This window comes from Cebidichthys violaceus, unplaced genomic scaffold, assembly GCF_023349555.1.
Source record: "Cebidichthys violaceus isolate CVI_PGR_0920_01 unplaced genomic scaffold, fCebVio1.0.p SCAF_3, whole genome shotgun sequence".
NCBI classification, from domain to species: Eukaryota; Metazoa; Chordata; class Actinopteri; order Perciformes; family Stichaeidae; genus Cebidichthys; species Cebidichthys violaceus.
Genome location: NW_027176483.1, coordinates 8,448,245 through 8,468,081, shown reverse-complemented (window position 1 = coordinate 8,468,081; position 19,837 = coordinate 8,448,245). Strand labels below are relative to the sequence as shown.

At 39.0% G+C, this 19,837-nt stretch overlaps 2 protein-coding genes across 5 annotated transcripts; one reads left to right on the top strand and one right to left on the bottom strand.

The window, feature by feature from the left end:
* The first annotated feature begins 404 nt into the window (after window positions 1-404).
* Window positions 405-6,056, top strand: rab3il1 (RAB3A interacting protein (rabin3)-like 1). Of its 4 annotated transcripts, XM_068723718.1 has the most exons (10): window positions 405-487; window positions 1,358-1,435; window positions 1,698-1,916; window positions 2,091-2,210; window positions 3,041-3,169; window positions 3,610-3,722; window positions 3,953-3,976; window positions 4,365-4,464; window positions 4,561-4,627; window positions 4,779-6,056. In XM_068723718.1, the coding sequence occupies exons 2-10, from the start codon at window positions 1,370-1,372 to the stop codon at window positions 4,862-4,864; spliced, it is 924 nt and encodes a 307-aa protein (XP_068579819.1). In that variant the 5' UTR covers window positions 405-487; window positions 1,358-1,369; the 3' UTR covers window positions 4,865-6,056. The 4 variants fall into 4 exon arrangements, with proteins under 4 accessions (XP_068579819.1, XP_068579821.1, XP_068579820.1 ...); XM_068723720.1 differs by lacking the exon at window positions 2,091-2,210; XM_068723719.1 differs by lacking the exon at window positions 3,953-3,976.
* A 504-nt stretch (window positions 6,057-6,560) lies between these two features.
* On the bottom strand, window positions 6,561-19,317 carry epx (eosinophil peroxidase). Its single transcript, XM_068723717.1, has 17 exons — window positions 19,015-19,317; window positions 18,840-18,927; window positions 18,654-18,753; window positions 18,369-18,544; window positions 17,583-17,715; window positions 17,346-17,475; window positions 17,054-17,260; window positions 16,231-16,597; window positions 15,992-16,152; window positions 15,653-15,911; window positions 15,387-15,557; window positions 10,492-10,729; window positions 10,198-10,409; window positions 9,953-10,117; window positions 9,261-9,344; window positions 9,024-9,120; window positions 6,561-6,847 (listed from the first exon to the last, which is right to left on the bottom strand). The coding sequence occupies exons 1-17, from the start codon at window positions 19,030-19,032 to the stop codon at window positions 6,790-6,792; spliced, it is 2,664 nt and encodes an 887-aa protein (XP_068579818.1). The 5' UTR covers window positions 19,033-19,317; the 3' UTR covers window positions 6,561-6,789.
* Window positions 19,318-19,837: the final 520 nt, after the last annotated feature.

The following is a 19,837-nucleotide window of genomic DNA, read 5'->3' as shown; positions in this document are numbered from 1 at the left end:
ATCAACCTATATCATAGTACCCTGTCTTTATAGCAACTCGGTTTTAGGAGTGGACATGACATCTTTATGTTTCTTTATGTTAGGTTGGTAGATCTGGATCCAGAGCCTAAGTCTAGAGTGGAGGGAGGAGGCAAGGCTGGGCCCATCTCAGGCAGGGACCATGGTGGCCTCTCCCGGCTTCGTAGCTCCTCGCTGGAGATCAAAGAAAAAGAAATTAGAGAAAAGGGCTCGGAGATCCTCAGGGAACAGCTGGACGCCGCAAAGAAGGTGTTGTAACCTACTTTATGCTATTGCACATAGACACACAAAGCATTGTGTGAACTGTAAAAAAAACGTTGACGATGCAAATGTCCTTCCTTGTGATTGTGAACTTTTCTCTTACACAATTCAGGAACTGAAACTAAAGGACAAGGAGTGTGAGCGTCTGTCACAGGTCAGGAACCAACTGGAGCAGGAGCTGGAGGAGCTGACTGCCAGTCTGTTTGAAGTAAGCAATACTAATAATGCTCTCTGACTGACGGCACTGTAGTTTGGACACTTAGTGATGAAGAAGTGATGTGATGCATTACAATCATCAAATCAATTATCAACTCTTCAGCTCACCTCAGCTCGACAGAAAGTTTTAGCCTCTTGTGGTTCATTGTTTTGGTTTTCTTGCCCTAGAACTATAATCATTTTTTATTATCAATTAATCCATAAAACTTCAGAGAATAGTGAAATGTTCATCAAGATTTTCCAGATAGTTTAGTCTGACTGTCTGAAACCCCGACATAATCCATTTATAGGGTTTTTTTCAGATTCCTTTTAATTTTGTATCGAATTCTGTTTATGATTTAGGCACATGTTGTGTCTAATTATGTGGTTGAGGAAAAAAAAATGTCAGTGGTAAAGGAGAGAAGCAGCATGTGTATCATCATATTTTGCAATTGCATTTGTGTTTTCCACATCGCAGAAATCATAGGATCCTAATTTTACAATTATATAACTAGAGAGAAGCACCAAATCCTCAATTTGGAGATGCTGGAAACAGTGCATATTTGTTTTATTTAATTTGCTTGCACATTACAAAAACAATTTGTGTATTTTAAAATATGAAATGTACACAGACTTTCACATTTACTTTTACCTACATATACCCAGTTATACATGACTTTAAAGTAAACAAAAGCTTGTTGTTGTGATATTGTTGATGTTTTTATCACTTATTGCTGCTTTAACTTTTTAACAGATTTGCTGTTCACAATTAGTGAATTATCAAGAACAACGTCCTATCAAAGATTTCAGACATCCTTTTTTAAAACCACAGTACAAATGGATAACAGACTTTGTGATAATGTTTCAATCTTCATCACAACAGGAAGCTCACAAGATGGTGCATGAAGCTAACGTCAAACAAGCAGCAGCGGAGAAACAACTGAAGGAGGCTCAGGGAAAGGTGTGTGTGATGATGTTTCTCTGTTTCTGTACTGCAGACAAAACTGATTTTCATCTTTGTGTCATTTATATTTATTCATTGCAGCTGAACTATTTTTGAATTGAAGTGATATGTCTTAAAAATTGGCAGCTAAGTTTATTTTAGATACGTTTGATGTCAGAAAATAAAGTTACTGTTATTGATTTCCCTTCCATCATCAGACTTTTGTCACTTTCCCCATTTCCTTTTTTTCTTCTGTACTTTTACTGCATCTGTCTCCCAGATTGATGTTCTGCAAGCAGAAGTGACGGCACTCAAGACTCTGGTGCTGACATCAACACCTTCTTCACCGAACCGCCAGCTACATCCACAGCTGCAGTCGTCAGGAACCAGGGGAGCGTCACGCCACGTCCGCAATAAGAGCGCGAGCGGTGCCTTCACATCTTCACCTGGAAAGCCAGAACCTTCCTCAATTTCCATTGCGGCCAAAGAGGACCGAGAGGTAACCTTAATGAAGTTTGTGCATTTGCCCTTTCTTCTTCTTTGTGTGTTTCTCTGTTTCTACCCCTCATCTCTGTTTCCAGTTCAAGTTCTCTTTGCTTTCTTCTTTTCTCCCAGTACTAACCTCTTCTGACTTGTTCTTCCTCTCCGTCTCTGGTCGCTCTTCCTCTCTCAGCCTGCTGTTCCTGCTCTCCTCTCTCTGATACTCTGCCTTGTTCCTGGCCATTCTGTCAGTGTGACATTTGACCCCTCCTGGCAGGAGCGGGGGGAGGGGCTGTGCACTGACAGCAGACAGGTAACTGTATCTCTTCTACCAGGCCTCATTAGGGCCCAAACGCCTTGAAAATGCCTGACGCTCTTGTTTTTAAGTACACCTATAGATTTAAATGGTCGTACACGCACCAAAAGCGTTATGAGGCACGCCAAACTACTTCAACCTCGTTTGGATTTAGAAATGTCAAATGAGGACTCATCGACCAAAGCTATTTTTCTCTGCAGCAGCAGTAGTTTGGAGAGAGCTAGAAGGAATGAAATGTGAAAAATGTTTCCACAGAGGCCAATATTTAATTAAAGAAATACATTATTAGTTAGTAATAATACTACTGTCGCTTTCACTGGTTAAAATGACAAACTTCTCAGGCGGTAAGTCACATCAGCTGCGACGCCAATTTCACATTAGTTAAGCTTTTATCTATCAATAATTCAATCTTTTTCACTTTGTAGTTTTGAACCAAGAATTTCATTATTTAGATCAAGTTAAAAGATTAAGCGCACCATTTAACGCTTTCAGTGAGTATGGGCCTTAAGTTTAAATTATAGCCTGCAATTTTTTTTAGGATTGACAAAACAATGTGAAGCTCAACAATGTTTATGGCTTCTGACTGTTTTGGGAAAGAGTTGGTCAAAAGAGTTGACTGTGAAAATACATAAATAATTATGTATTTTGCACTATATCATATTTATTGGATTAGTTAGCCTGTTCACCTGTCTCTGTTTTGAAAATGTGATTGTTATCGTGTCACTTACAAGCCTCTGTAATTTAACAGGGTTTGTCTTGGGTGGGGGGGAGAGCTTTAGGTGACGCATAGGACAAGCGGTTTGATAAGTGAGTTTTCTTTTTTTCAGATGGACTCTGTTCTGTATGCAGAGTTTTTGCTGTGGAAGGAGAATCCAAGTGTAGAGCGCTCCTCTGCCTTCTTGAGTCGCATCTACAGAGAAGACATCGAACCCTGCCTCTCCTTCACAAGATCCGAGGTCAGAATCTACCACTGCGTTTGTTATATTTCATTGTTTGATTGAAGTAGGGCTGTCACATTATCACATTTTCACTACACGATTATTGTGGTCAAAAGAATTCATGATAACAATATTATTGCAATATCCACAGAAAATGTGTTTTAAAAAAACACACAAATGAATGCTATCAGTCAAATTCATCTCTAACTCTAAGTTTAGTCTGTTTTCTGGCAAATTAATTACACTCAAAATCTTTGTGTAGGGATGTGGAGAGAGAGTCTGTGACCATTTAAGAGGCTTTGGATTATTTACATAATATTATCATATGTTTATTCGACTGTTAACAGGATACCAATAAGTATGCTTTAAAATATCACAGTTGTTTGTCAAAGTACCGGCATATTGCGACACTTCTAGTTTAAAGTCATGTTAACATTACTGATAACCGTTCTTCACAGCTGTCGCAGCTGGTGCAGAGTGCAGTGGAAAACAACTCTTTGACTATCGAGCCTGTGGCCATGTCTGCGTTACCGATGGTCAAAGCCTCCGCTATCGAGTGTGGCGGCCCGAAGTGAGTTATCACGACGACATATCTGTCAATGTGTCCTCTCTTTCACCATTCACTGCTAAACAATGGCTAAATCAACACTGAGAATCCACTGTTCTTTGGTTTTTGTAATTCACCCTGATGATTAGTGGTCATAGAAGGTTTTTCACTGTCTTCCCACGTAGCTGAGAGGGGTTTAATTAACAGGCATATTTCTAATCACTGTCTGATTAAAGATAATCTTTTCTTTCCAGTGGCTTTAGGGCAGGAATAGAGACGTAAGTCCTCTCAGGAACAATCACTTGCTTTTCACTAACACAAATTACTGTAGCATGAAGTCTGCCGATCCAGGCGTCTGAAAGGTTGTAAACAAATCTGTAAATTAATGACTTCTGCATGTGTTTGAATATATATTAATGAACCTTTTCCTCTTCAAGTGACTAACTTTCTTTGATTGTGTACTACTATTTTTTTTGTGCCGTTTCTCTTCTAAAATGTTTGTGTCTGGAATGTGTTTTCACTTAAGTCTTAATTCAAAGCTGCCCAAGTTTCATTGTTAATAATACCAGAAGGGATTTAACTCATGTTTGCTGTGATTGAACAGTGACAGTGTGTATCCACGTGTTGAAGCTGTAATTGTCTGACAACTAAACTTTCTGTTTGTAGAAAATGTGCATTAAGCGGCATGTCGCGCCTCTGCCGACATCGCATTAAACTTGGCGACAAGGGGAGCTACTATTACATCTCTCCTTCCAGCCGAGCACGGGTAACTATCACTGTCACTATCACTTAATCTCTGTAACCTATAGCACAGCTGTTAAGTGTTGCTACATGTGACCTGGTCCTTATCTCACCTTTCTAGATCACAGCTGTTTGCAATTTTTTTACTTATATCCGCTACATCCAGCAGGGCCTGGTGAGACACGATGGTAAGTTAATACTAACTTGTTTAATATCATGTTATTTTCTTCGTATGAATCCGTTTTGCCTCCTTTTCCTCTTGCTTTACCAACAAGGGTTTTATTCAGGCAGCTGACGTGTTGTATCTTTTCTTGTTGTTGTCTCTTTGCCTTCGTCCAGCGGAGCAGATGTTCTGGGAGGTGATGCGTCTCCGCAGAGAGATGACTGTGGCCAAGTTAGGTTTCTACCTCACTGACCAGGGCTAGAGGACCCGACAGTCCACTGAAACACCCCAAAGGACAGCATAATCCCAAGACCTTGATTATTCAAGGCCAGGGTTAAACTGTGGTAACTAACAGTTCTTGGATCAGTTTTTGTAGCAGGGATTGTACAGCATTAGTGCTGCAGCAGAGGTTGATCAACAAGGGAAGTAGAACATGTTCATGTGCCACTTTTATGCATTATGACAAAGAGTTATACCAGCACAGCTAGAAAGAAGTGAAATAACTTTAAAGATAGTGGTATTCCCAGATATGTAAAATATATTTTCTGTTATACGGCAGGCCTCCAGTAATTCTCTCCACCGGTGAGGAGAATTGTTACTTTTTCTGAACCTCCCCGGCGGAGTATACACAACTTCTCATGTTAATACAAATAGACCCTAAGTTTCATGTTCCAGGCGTTAGTCTGTTGAAAAGATGAGCACAAAGAATGAAAGCAGTGTAGAGAGTTTAGTTGGTCTCTTACCTCAAGTATTACATACTTATATAACTATGTAATGTAACCATTCTCCTGTGAGATTGACAATATCCATGTGGTTTCCACAGAACAAAATATTTGGATTGTTTTCTTTATTCTTACATAAATATAATGCTCACTAGCATCTCTTAGTTACTTTCATTTATTGGCTCAAAGACCACAGACTTTTGTCTCAGCATGGCCTTCATTTTGTTGATGCACTACTTGTTCTAGATGCCTCGTACAAACACGTAAATGAAACCGCTTCCTGTAAGCCTGATCTGAACTTCATAATCAAAAATAATGTTAATGACTTAGTTATGACCTCCACGCTCTAAATAGTGACTGTTTTACAATATAGTCAAAAAATTAACACGCTTCAATAAAAGTGATTGCAATATGCACAACTGTAGATTTGCATGTTTGCAATGAAGAGTATGTACATGTTAAAGCCATAAATTACTTTGCATGAATGTAGTACACAGCCATATTATACAGTGTATATTGGTTGTACTTCATAGTATTGATTTATTGTTGTTATTATTATTAATGTCCAATTTGTACAGAAACGGTCCGTTGAAGGTAAAAATGAAGAATATTGTGTCAGAAAGTGCAATAACTGCTTCTTAGCCTTCTTTAGGGCTTTGGGGTTCCTAACCTCAGTGTACTGATAATTAAAACACTCCATTAAAGACGAGGCATTGTAGCCTCACTACATCACCTTCAAAGTTTGTGTGATTCATAGGTTTTGTTTGAGCAAAATCTAACAGAAGTTAAATGAATCAGCTGGTTTGATGTCGGCTCTTTGTGGCCTTTTGTGAAGTTTACAATAAGTTCGGGAAAGATGATGCATCACTGTAGTTCATTTTAAATGAGAGGCCTATTTCTTTCAGGACACGACGCTGACTTGGCTTAGATTAAGGTCGTCATTGGGAAGATGGTTACCCCGATACCAAACGCTCTGAAACACACAGTTAACGGGTTTGTAAGCAGGAATAAGGCACAGGGATACAGAGACGATATCCCGCTCAGAGAGGCTTTATGGTCTGAAAATCTGTTTTTGGAGCAGACATTCCAGTAAGATTTCCGTTTCCGGATTGAAAGGACTTTGGTAAGCTTGTTATTCTGTTTTCATGGCCTCATCATACAGATTACAACCTTAATAAATAGTTTGACTTGGATTGGTCAGTGACATAATGTGTAGTCAGAGGACAAAACATGTGATCACATGAGCAGGTCATGCTTTATAGGTAGTAGTAATCTACAATGATCTACAACAGGGATACTTATTAATGTAAAACGTTAGTCTAGCCTTAATGTTATAAATTAACAAGACAAAATATTCTACTACTATAGGCAGAAAGTGCAAAGATCAATACGTTTGCAAATTAAAATAATGAAGACAGTAAGATAATCAAATAACATGCTTTAAAGGCACATTAAAACAAACTCTTTAACTGTTCCCCTGGCAACATCCGGCATTGACCAACTCTTCTTTCTTCGGAAAATATCTGCAACAGAGATATTTAGTTATTCATATTTAACTTAAAAACTACTGTTATGTTTTACAGGGTTTTAAATGTCAATTTACTAAATATGTATGACTTTAGCAGTGGTGGAATGTGACTAAGTACAATTACATTTAAGTACAGTACAAATCCAAGGTATGTGTACTATAATTTACCTTTTTTCCATTTTATGCAACTTTACACTTCTACTCAATTAAATCTCAGAGACGAATACTGTACTTTTTACTCCAGTGAATTTGTCTCGTAATTGCAGTTATTGGTTATTATAATTTTTCATGCTCTTACTGTCACTGTAGTGAAATCCATTAATCCAAATTTGTAATTTGAATTTTTCCTTCATTTATTTCTTTTAAATTCTCTATTTAAAAACCCTCTTGGATCAGCTGGAAAATGCAATTGTCACAGCTGTTCTATTATTTGCCTTTTCCCACTTAGTCATTATATCCACATTACTGATGATTATTTATCAAAATTCTCATTGTGAATGGTCAAGCCTACAATATCATCAAAGAGGATTATTTACTGACGTATTTCATATCGTAGAACAAAACGTAAAAATCTCTTAAACTTGAGTTATCCACAGACCTTAATTCAGGCATCTAACCAAAAATAAAATAAAAAAAACCCATTGACTTCAAGACGAGGGAACCAGAAGTACAACAATTCTAATTAATTTCCCATTTTTAGGACTTATTACTGCAGTATTATGGAAAGAGCCTTGCTCAAGAAGAAGTCTTATTCTGAAATCTCGTGAGGTGACATAAAGACAAGTATTGCCGAAAGACAATACTGAGTCCTGCCCATTCCGGTCCACCATGGGAACTTATTTTCTAAAAGACAAATATTCTTTTGTAACCGTTTGAATCCCGCAATGAGTTACACATATGATTGATTATGTTTGTCAATTTCTACGATTATTCTTCAAGTCATGAAAGTCTTAGTTTGTCATAGATCTGTCGTAGTATAATTTAGTTTTGTGTGAAACCACTCAACTACATCTCTTCTCACTCAATGAACGTCACCAACATGGCTGTTACCTTGGCTTATGTTACCTGCACAAATAATATAAGTAACATTATTTTACCTGATGTGTTTTTTTTCAAGGGAAAGCAAAAGAACAAGAAAGACCGGTTATTGTTTGAGTACATTTCGGTGCAAAACACACAGGCATCGTAGCTTAAGCAAAAGATGTCACTTTTGGGTATTTCGTTTTTCTAATTATGTATTTTCTCATGAAAAAATGCAACTTTCTTGACAGGCAACATTATCTTTTAAATTGACAAATGTTTAATTAATTCAAAGACTCAAATGGGATCAAAAATGTATTTGTCTCTCTCCCATAGTGGTCCACCGGAAGGGGCGGGAAATGTGATTGCTGGCCAGGCAGTTTGTTGTGTTGAAGTACAGAAAGTGTTGCTTAGTGTTATCTCAAAATATTTTTAGATGCCATCGCTAAATATTTAGATTAATTTATTTATTCGATGTGAATGAGGTCTTTGAATTCGATGGCCGTCCAGATTGATTTGAGCCAGAGTATACGGATGAGGAGAGAGAAACAACAGGAGCAACAGGAAGAGGAGGGTGAACCAGCTGCTTCCAGGCAGCCAAGCTCTGGAGACTCCTGGTGTTCATGTCGTTGCTGTGACTTTTTAAAAGGTCCACAGAGGAAGAATGCTGCAAAGAGTGGGACCTGTTGCTGCTCCATGTTCATATTTCACATTAAGACTTTTCCTTGAGCGGGACTCGGACACAAGAACAAACAGGCCGGATCAAGCGAAAGGTAAAGAAAAACGATATTTCTCTGTAGGGTCATTTTCATGTTGTCAGACACTTATCATTACACCCTGAGCCTGTCAGTGGCAAAGACAAGCACTTTTAGTGAACCTTTTAGTTTGCCATCGCAGCTTGTGGTGGGTACCAGTTACAGCATTATCCCTGAATCCTGGATCGATCTCAAAACTTGTTGTCCCCATTGGTCACTTAGACACACAACAAGGGAAAATAGGTTCCAGGTTGAAAAATACCAATGTAAGTTACACGCTAAGGATCTGAATAATTGGTCCTCCACTGGGATTTATATAGGCAGTCCTTTAGTATTTGTATAACATAATGAAAAAACCTGGACCCATTAAGTCAATTTGTACTTTGAGTGTCTTACCTTCGACAACAGAACATGATCATCAGCAGAGCCGCCACACCACCGATCACCACTACCACTGCAGTGATGACGGAGACGACGGACAGCGAGGAGGGTTCTGGATCAGTGCACACAAACATGAAGGTCCACGATCACAAGTAAGAGATCTTTTTATGTTGTGCATGTTTAAATGCATGTAGGGATGGATTTATCTACTTTTCAAAACAAAAGTTACAAAGTCAAATAATCTGAACCAACCTGAGCAAATAAAGGAACCTGGTATGTTGAGACACTCCAGATTTTGTGGGCAGACAGATGTTTGTTCTTTACATTCATTAATATCTGCAACAATCAGGAAAAAACACTGATATCAATGACGCATGCATTTTGTAGCTAATTGCCGGTTTCTCACAAAAACAAACAATTATAGTTTGATAACAGTTGACAAAGCAATTTCACCTCAAGATTAATTGAGAAGCTCTTCTGGAGTATTTGATCGCATTTGAGGACGTCTCCTACATGCTGGCTTTAAAGCTGAGATTGAGCCTTCACTCTTGACCTTGTGTTGAGATTATTTACTCGAGAACGGTTTCCAAAGACAATAATTAACTTTATGTAGATAAGAAGCCATTAAAGTGCTCAGAGAAATAGAAATTTAAACAGCTACAATTTCATGACATCTGGGAAAACTCCCATCTGCTAAGGAAGATCATGTGATGGGATCAAAAGCTCCAGAAGACCTTATGAATGGACCTTGTTGGGAGATTGTTTTGCTGATTATGGTTTCCAAGATCTAGAAGAGTTTTGCTTCACACCTGAATCTCAAGATCACCATCGTAAGATTTTGTTAAACTTGATTTTCAACACATAAACCATATTTTGCTGCACTGGTCTTAAAGAATCTTCATCTATTCCAGCCTTGTCACCAGGCCCTAGTTTAGTCTTGGTACCTTGACACGTTGGGGGTGTGGGGCTCCACTGCTGGCTGTTTGAATCACAGCTGATGGACGAAGATCCCAGCAGCTTGAAGCCAGACTGACACTGATACAGAATCACTGAGTCACAGAGCAGGGAGTAGCCAGATTGAATCCTGGGTATCGGACCACAGTTGGGATCTGTAAGAGAGGGCAGACATGTCCATGTGAAAACACAAGACAAACCTGATATCACATTGTTTTCTTTTCAACTTCCTCACCTGTGTCTGGTTCTTTCCAGGGGCTGAGGTTGAGGTGGGAGATCAGCGGGTGCGAACAGGCCAGCATGTCCTCTGGTCTCTCGGTACGTGAGAACGGGTTAGCGGGGACATGAGTGATGTGGCTGTTATCACAAATGATACGAGACAAAGAGACGTCGTGGAGGTGTCTCCTCTGGGTGCTGGTGAACACTCCTTCTCTCTCCCACCAAAACCTGGGGAGACGAAAGACAGTTTCAGATGTCTCTTCATGCATTTTTAATGGTCATAATGTTACATTGGAGGATTTGGTATTACCTGTCCCCGTCTCTCAGCGCTCTGAACTGTCTCGCCAGCAGGCAGGACAGCAGTGATCCTACTCGGCCTCCTGGAAGAGCGGGCTCAGAGATGGCCCCGACCCACACATCGATGTTGTGTGGTGTCCCGTAGAGGAGCTGGAGTTTATGAGCCAAAGTGAAGTTAGCCAGAATTTCGGCCAGTTCTGATGTAGTATTGGGAACAGAGAGGCTGCAGGACTTTCTCCATGAGCCGTATCCTTATGGGGTGAGATGGGACAGGAAGTGAGCGGTAGCATTAAATACCGGTTTTCAGTTACCTGAGACAAAAAGTACGTAAACCAAACGTCAGAATAAATGAACACGGTTCACTGATAACCTGTAGCAAAAAACTCAACATTCTACTTGAGCAAATACCGTATACTGTATTTAAAGGGTGACTGCAAACTCTTAACATCAACTTTTGTCTGAACTGACGAGCAACGTTCAAACATTTACTACTGGACTAGTGGGGATCTGGAGCGCTAATTAAAACTTATTCATATATCTGGAACTGGTTCATGAATCAACAAAGTTTTTCAGGGCAGACTGTTTTATGACATACAAAAGTATGACATTTTTATTAAATACTTTTCAATTACATACTATGCTGTGACATTTTTAAGACATGCTATACTATGACTTTTCTATTACATTTATGACATACTAAATAAAATGTATTATGACATACAATACTGACATTTCATGAGAAACCATAGTATGACTTTGTATGAGGTACTATACAATGACTTTTTAATGGCATTATATAGTATGTCATACACACTAAATTATGATTTTTTACGACATTTTTATGACATACTATGATATGATTCTTATGACATGAAACATGTCATAAAAAGTCATAGTATGACATACTTCAGTATGACATTTTTATGGAATTCTATATTATGACTTTTTATACATTTTCATGACAAACTTTATTACTTTTTTATGACATACCATATGACTTTTTAATGTCCTTTTGTGACACACTAAAATATGTTTTTTTTAATGACATTTTTATGACTTGCTATACTATGATTTTTATATAACATGAAGTGTCATTCAAAATTCACATTGTAGTATGCCATAACAATTTCATAGTATAGTATGTTAAGAAGTATTTTTTTTGACATACAATACAGTAGTATGACACAAAATATGACTTTTCTATGACATTGTAATGGAAACTGTTACTTTTTTATGACAAATTAAACTATGACTTTTTTATGACCTACTTCAGTGTGACATTTTTATGGCGTAACGTTACTATACTATGATAGATAGATAGATAGATAGATAGATAGATAGATAGATAGATAGATAGATAGATAGATAGACTTTATTTCAGACTCAGGGTCCAGAGAGACATGAGTTTTTTTATGTCAATAATACGACTTTTTCATGATTTTTATTTTTATGTTAAACTACTTTTCAATTACATACTTTACTATACTACAACCTTTTTATGACACAATATAGTGTGACCTTTTAATGGCATACTATTATGGTTTTATCACATTTGTATGACATACTATACTATGACTTTATTATGATATACTATACTACGACTTTCATAATATTTGTATGACATACTGTCATTCCTTGTCTTACCTCCTAAATTGTTTTATTATTTCCTTTTGTCAGTGTTTCCTGTTTTATTTTGTGTGACTTACCTCTCCTCTCGTTTCAGATAACATCACTTCCTGCCTTTGTGTGTCTTACCGCTGTTGTGATTGTCTGACCCGCCCCTGATTGAATCCACCTGTGTTTAATCACCCACAACTCCCCAGTGTATTTAAACCCTGTGTTACCCTGTCTATGTGCCAGTTCTTCTTCATCCTCTGTGTCAAACATTCCAGCGATTTTCCTTGTTATGTTTGTGAGCTCTGCCTGTTTTCCCTTGACCACATTTTTGCCTGACCCCTGCCTGGTTTGTTTGTCTGTTCTTGCTGCCTAACCGTGTACCGAACCTCATCTGCCAAGTAAAATCTGTTTTACCTATACTGTATCTTGTTGTCTGGGTCGTGTATTTGAGTCCTGTTTCTCCTTATGGCATACTATACTATTACACAATGTTTTTTTACTACGACAATTTTTTTTATCACATACTATACCATGACATGTTTAAGGCATACTAAACAATTACTTTTTTAGCAGAATTTTATGGCACACTATACTAAGACTTTTCTATGACATTTTAATTACTTACTATACTATTATTTCTTTTTACAACTTTTTTTTACCAGGACATTTTTTATAGCATATACACTGACACACTATAATGTCACTGTTATAATAACAATTAATATTTCTATGACATACTATGCATAGGATACTATGACTTTTTTGACACTTTATGACTTACTATACTATGATGTTTTTATGACAAACTATACTATGACTTTTTTATGGCATTTAATTATGTGATGTACTGTGACCTTTTGATATTTCCTTGACATACTACACTATGACTTGTTATAAAATAATTGATGAAATACTATACTTTTATGAGACTTTTTATGGGACTAGTGAGGCATACACTGCTGTGCCTTTTTCATGATATACTAGTCTTTGACTATTTTATGACATATTATACTATGATATATTTATGGCATACTATGCTCTTACCTTTTATGAGATTTTTAGGGCAAAGTATACTATGACTCACAATCACATACTATACTATGAAATAAATATAACTTAATATACTATGACTATGTTAGGACACTTGTCATGGAAATGGTAGTATTAAAAGTTTGTGAAATGTACATTTTATCGAATAGAATCTCATAGTCCTGGTAGTGAGGAACGTGATGATAGTATGTTGAGTTACTGCATTAACCTCTCCAACTCTCTGAGATCTACACACTCTCAGGTGAAAGTACTTGAGTCAGTGCCACTGGAAGGATCTCTGCACTTGATTCAAGCAGGAGATAAGACAGCATTGGAGGAAACCAAGGACCATTCCAGGTCTTGCTTGTGACCAACTCTGCTATGTAGGTTGTTGAGAGAGCCACTTGCATAAACATGAGCCACTGCAGGAAGAAAGCCAGCGGTACAGGAACACACACACCCTGAGAACTATCAGGGCAAAAAGGATTAAGTGCTGATAACCTTTGAGCCCAACAAAGCCTGGGGAATGGAGCCCAGATGAAGGACATGGAGCCCATCCAGGAAAATAGGGTATGATGCAAGACACAGCCTTTGCTGTCTAATCATCATCTGCCTGGTGGTATTTTCTCTGCTGCTGTGGTTTGAGTCTGATAAGAGACCAACACATATTTTAAACACATGTGCATCAGAGGTGTTAGTGGCAGGCCAGAGTTTGACCAGCCTTAAATTTAACAACAATAAAAAATGATCAAAGGGTGGAATGTCAAGGCAATTGTGGTATTAAAGGTTTGTGAAATGCACTCTTTATGAAATGTAATCTTATACTTTTGTAATCTTTAGGAGACAGATGTTGTAAGACAAATATTATAAGATGAATAGCTTTTATAACATTACAGTTGGTGAATTCAGTTTGGATATGGGTGTGTGAAGATAAACCTACTGAGCCTTGTGGCATTCACACCACTTTGTGAAATCCCTGCAGCGTAGATATTTGAGATTTCCTGTTTATGTGAAGGGCACCTGGTGCGGGAATGTGTTGTATGGCATGTTTATGGTCTGTTTGTACTACCTTGTTGGGTGCACACTTGTAAGATGGACCCCATACTGTACAATGACATTTTTATGACATACTATTCTATGAAATCTTTGTGACATACCATACGATGACTATTTTATGGCATTTTATACCATGACTTTACCAGACAAACTCGTATGAGTGTTAGTCAACTTGTAATGTAATTAACAAAGTAATAGGCATGTAATAGTTTGGTATTAACAATGGGTATATCTGTGTCACATTATAAGTAAATATAAGAAACATGCTAATAAGGGGCCAAAAACAAAGGCTAATCATAAGGAAAAATATGTTAAAATAAAATAATATAGTAATATTTTGGTAGCAAATTGCTAACCTAACAATAAAAGGGTTATAGCAGTGACAATTTGGATTAATAAATGGTAATATCGTTACACTAATGGGGTAATAACTTGAAAATAATGAGGTAATATAGGTTGATGTTTACAATATTCTAAGCTAATATTAGTGTATGTATGTATCATATGTTTAATGCTGTGTAAAATATGTACAAGGCATTAGAAGTATCAAATGTCTTCAGTGAGAAATTAAGTAGAACCAGGTAGGTTAGCATTTTGCAGCATTACTTTATTGTATACATAGAACCTAGAAGTGTTTCCATGTAACAAGTCACATGCAAACTCTATAGTATTCCTTTAAAACTAAAAGGAAAGTTTGGAACATAAGGGAGGATGGATTTCAAAATTATAAGGTAATTACCAATTTTGACTTCCAAGAATGTTCACATGATTTTGAAGGTATTGCACTCATAACATCAACCTATGTTACCTCATCATTATACGGTTATAACCCCATTATTGTCACCATATTGACATTTTTAATCAAAATATTACGCTGATGTAGTCATTTTATTGTTAGCAGCTTACCACATTGTTACCAAAATATCACTATACTATTACAAAATGGTTTTGCCATCTTTAAATGTGTTCCCCATTATTACACATTTTTGTTACGTAAATTTCAGTCTAATATTACCCTGATGTACAAATTGTAAATACTCGCTATTACCGAGTTATTACTTTGGTGATCACATGGTATTACTTAATTATTACCTCTTTACATTCAAAGTATTACTACACTAGAACCATGTCATTACTGAGCTGTAATGTAAAAAGCTACCGTGATGGTAAAACACTGTACTGTGTCAGAAGAAAGAAACATGGTACCAGGCAGGCCGTGATCTCGGCCCCTTTGGAGGTTAAGGGCCCCGAGGTCCAGAGGCATCCCTCCCTGTGCCTGAAACAGCCTCTCTGTCAGCTCCTCCACCATCATCTGACCTGGAGTCTGCAACTTTGCCGGAGACAGCAACAAACCGCGCAGCACAGGGTCTATACCACCTGACACACCAGGAGAAAAAAGAGAGATGGAAGCAGATAAGATTAGTAAACTGTATGTAATTTGAGTTAAATGTATGACATCCTCGAAGTTTTACCTTCCTGCACGACCCTCCAAGAGGCAAACAGTGAATGATGCAGAGGCAGCTGGGGATGCTGGGCGTTGGTGGTGTATCCTGGCCCCAGCCTGGTCACCACTGGCTGCACGGTGACGTGGGCAAAACGGAATGCAGCAGCTGCAAAGACGTTAGCGATGCTGGGATCCACCTCGGGATCATACCCCTCATAGGGAGGCATCAGACGAGACATGGCACTCTCACCGAGGACCCGTGGCAGGTAGTGCTCCCATGTTAGGATCTGGAAAGATAAAAAGAATGTCAGAGTGCTGGGAATGCTCATGTAGGTGGAAGTGAACAGATAGAAGCTGCTAGTTATACCTGATGAATGGCTCCCATGATCTTGCGGGCCTCCTGATAAAGTGTATCAGGGCTCCAGCGAGGGTTGAGCAGGTGCAGCTCTTTGACCAGCCGGTTGTGCTCTCTCAGAAAGAGTGTGTGCAACGCGATCATACCCAGATGTTCATTAGCTCTTGAATCACCTGTGAAACACAAATCATAAACAAAAGCTCCACTGAAGCCTGCAGAGAACAGTCAACTCATTACATTTACTCGCTCACCAGCTTGAAAGCAGGATGTGGTGTTCTCCTGCTGCCTGGATCTTTCCAAAGCCCCTGAGGTGATGGAGTTTCGGGGTCCGCAGGGGTCCAGGTGAGGCTGTCGGCGTGGCAAATATGGCATGTAGGCCAGCTCCTGGTCTGAGTGCTGGGAGTTGAGGGTCATTGAGCCCAGAGGAGATGAGCGGTTTCTCAGAGTCGAGGCCAGACCAGCGGAGCTGCCGTATACCATACTGGCATCTACAAAGGAGGTGATGGCGTTGAGCTGCTCTCGGTGGCGATGAGTCGGGACTCCAGCAACACAGCTGGGAGCAGAGCGGAAGAAAGGCATACAACTCTGGACGCCACTGCGAGGATCTGACAGAGGGATCTGGGGAGAGAGGGTGTATGGTTTTTATAGTGAGTGATGAGGGGAAAACAAATGTTCTTGTTTTAACTTGTAAAATATTTTTTTTCATAATAATATTCTGATAAAATACCTTGTTGTATGAGTTATTCATTGCTTGTTGTTATAAGTGGTTCATTTTTGTCATGCACCTTCATTTGTACTTTGTAACTCCCTTTATTTCTTTTTTCTTTTTTCTAATTTCTTTTCTTTTCTTATGTTTTCTTTCATTTTACTATATATTGCATTTGTACTATGTACTTTATGCATATGGAAAATTCAAAAATATTTAATATTTATTTGAGTATGTATATCGAGCATCTTAGGCACACACATTTCTTTGAAGACAAATAAAAGTTATATTACCAAATAAAATCAAAGATACAGGATCACCAAGCCAAAAAACAAGTACACTGAGAAGCATCTGTTAGTTAGGTGTACCTGTATGGGGAAGCACGGCGTGTCCCGGCTGCAGGTGTGTGTGCAGTCAGCTCCTGTCCTGAATGCGGACGTACTGGGGCTCTGAGGCGTCAGGACCACGTCGTGGTCAATCCACTGACCCCATTCCACCAGCAGGTGGGAGAGAGTGGAGTCCAAGGAGATGTTGTCATTGTGAGTGAACAGCACTTCCTGAGACACCAGCCGCACCTGGACACCAAACAAAATCAGGAGGGTTTAAGTTACGGCAGTTGACGGGACAGAGGACAACTTAGGGCTGCTGCAGGGCTCTTACTGGAGGCAGACTGGCGTTATGGTAGGTGTGCTCTGGGTCCCAGCTTCTGGGCATCCCCCACACATCCTCGTACTCTGCAGGCAGCCAGCGGGAATATGGGATGTTTGCAGCTCCCCATCTGGGATTATGTCTTAACAGGACAAAAAAAATACAACAGAAAGTTATCAAAAAAAACAAAATCTATCATAAGTCAGCACTGCTCTGTGACAACATGTTTTCTATAGTGTAAGCAATTACCTGTTGTTGCACTCTCCTGTGATGGATCTGTAGCGCTCAGACAGACAGTCGGTGTCACAGATGGGTCTCTGCAGCTCAGCGGAGCAGCCAGTCACCTGCAGCAGATTCTCCATGTCTCTTTCACTCAGCAGCTCTTTGGGAACATACAGTTAACACAACATCTAAGTCATACAAATAATAACTATAATATTTAGAAGAAAAAACAACAGCCGCTTTTAACTGGTTTGGAGTGGTTTATCAGATCATTTGCTCTTGCCTTATGTCAGAAGACAAACCTATTTGAACCAACGGGCTCCTGACATTTTCTGTGAATTTGTACCTTTTACCTTGTACAATGGCTTGATTCTGCGACCTCCATCGAGCTCCTGACTATTTTACGATTATATTTTGCTCACTTTACTAATATTTAACTTTAGTTTTTGACACAGTGTAATCAACAGTAAGTTCATTGAAAAATGAAATAAAAAAACAACAAACATTAATTTAAAAAGGCTTTTGATTGTTTTGTGGCTCCATGAGTTTAAATGTAGAATCCCTTTTAGTGTTGAGCTTAGCCGAAAAAGTTAACAGCTTTTCAACAGTAGATCTGGGACCATGTTTGTTGCATTATATGAGGATAAAGGATAAAGACAGTGTAAAAAAAACTATGGTTACCTGTAGTCAGAAACATACTGAAAGCACCATGTAAGGCGGGCCTTGCATGTAAGATAAGTACTAGTTGTAGTAGTAGTAGCCATAAAGGTGCTGAAACATCTTTATGTGTTGTGTTTTTCTGCTGCTCTGTACCCTGATGGTCGGGCTGCACCATTGTGTGAGTGTAGACCATCTCTCTGATCAGCTCCACTGTGTTGTCCAACAGTTCTGCAGCCCTGATCTGAGTCCTGGTCTTGGCTTCAGTCTGTTTAAACTGAGCCAGCAGGTCACTGGGTCTCAGAGCACCTTCAGACAGAGACTTCTTCACCCTGGAAGCATCAATAGCGTTTAGTACAACAATGCTGTACAGATGTGAAATGATGACGTACATTTTGCAATGGGTCTGAAATATCTCCATAGTGACCCAGTCATTTTTACCGTTCACTTGTGCGTGCGTAAGCAGCATCAGTCAGCTCAATCGCCCTCTGAAGTGCCTCCTTTACAAATACAGATCCTGGATACACTCCTGACAATGCTCCTGACATTACCACAAAGGAAAACATAGATGCGGTTAGAAAACCTCAGTATCTGGCCTCATCAGTAATAATCAACCAGAAATCCTACCTGAGGTGTTGTCAAATACCCTGTTCAGAGAAGCATGCTCAGGGAAGGAGAGCAGGACAAGAGCCAATCCAAGCAGAGAGACAGACACCTAAAACCAGAACACACCTAACTGAATATTTCAAGAAATGTAATACTTTATTCTATTAAAATAAGAAGGAAAAAAAATTAAACTCACCATGAGTGCTGCGTCCATCTAGAACATTAAAACTGCTCAATCCGTGCAGAAAGGATTAGATTCAGGTTAAGAAAACTAATCACGCTCATTGTATTCTGCTCCTGCACTGACCATGACTTATCTTGACAGCCAACCTGTGTGTGTGTGTGTGTGTGTGTGTGTGTGTGTGTGTCAGTATGTGTTCGTCCCCGAGCGTCCAGGTTGCCATTTATACACTGGCAGCAGAGCCAACAGGTATGTGCAGAATCCCCTTATCTGTCCTACTGGTGACAGGAACGCAACATCAAACACTGGACTCTCTGCCTCAACCTAATAACATTCAAATCAAATTTACTTCTGTCCTCATGATGACAACCTTCTGTCATATTTGGATCATTTCAATCAAATCAACAATTCTACCCATCCCTGGAGAGAGTATTGTAGTGAAGTATTGTAGAAGTGAACACAATCAACCAAACAAATACAGGCAGTTGAAATATGTGCATGAAAACTTTAAAAGCAGATTGAAAAGACTCATTTATTATTTAGCAGCCAAATGTAATTTCACAATGACATGTGAAGTAGATCTTTCATTTTAATTACAAGTGTGTCTGTCTTTGCCAAAATGTCAAAACATTTAATCTGATCGTCCCTGTGCCAGTGATGCAGACAGGTGGGTGAGCTGGAAGATGAGGATTCTGGGAAATGATTGAAGAACCAGGGATGAGGATGAAAAAAGGAACAGAAAGGTCTCAGTTAAACCAGGGTAGAGGATGTGACTCATAAAGTTTGGTTGTGTCCGGTGGCTTTAGAGCTCAAATGTGAAGCACCAGGCCGCCTGCGT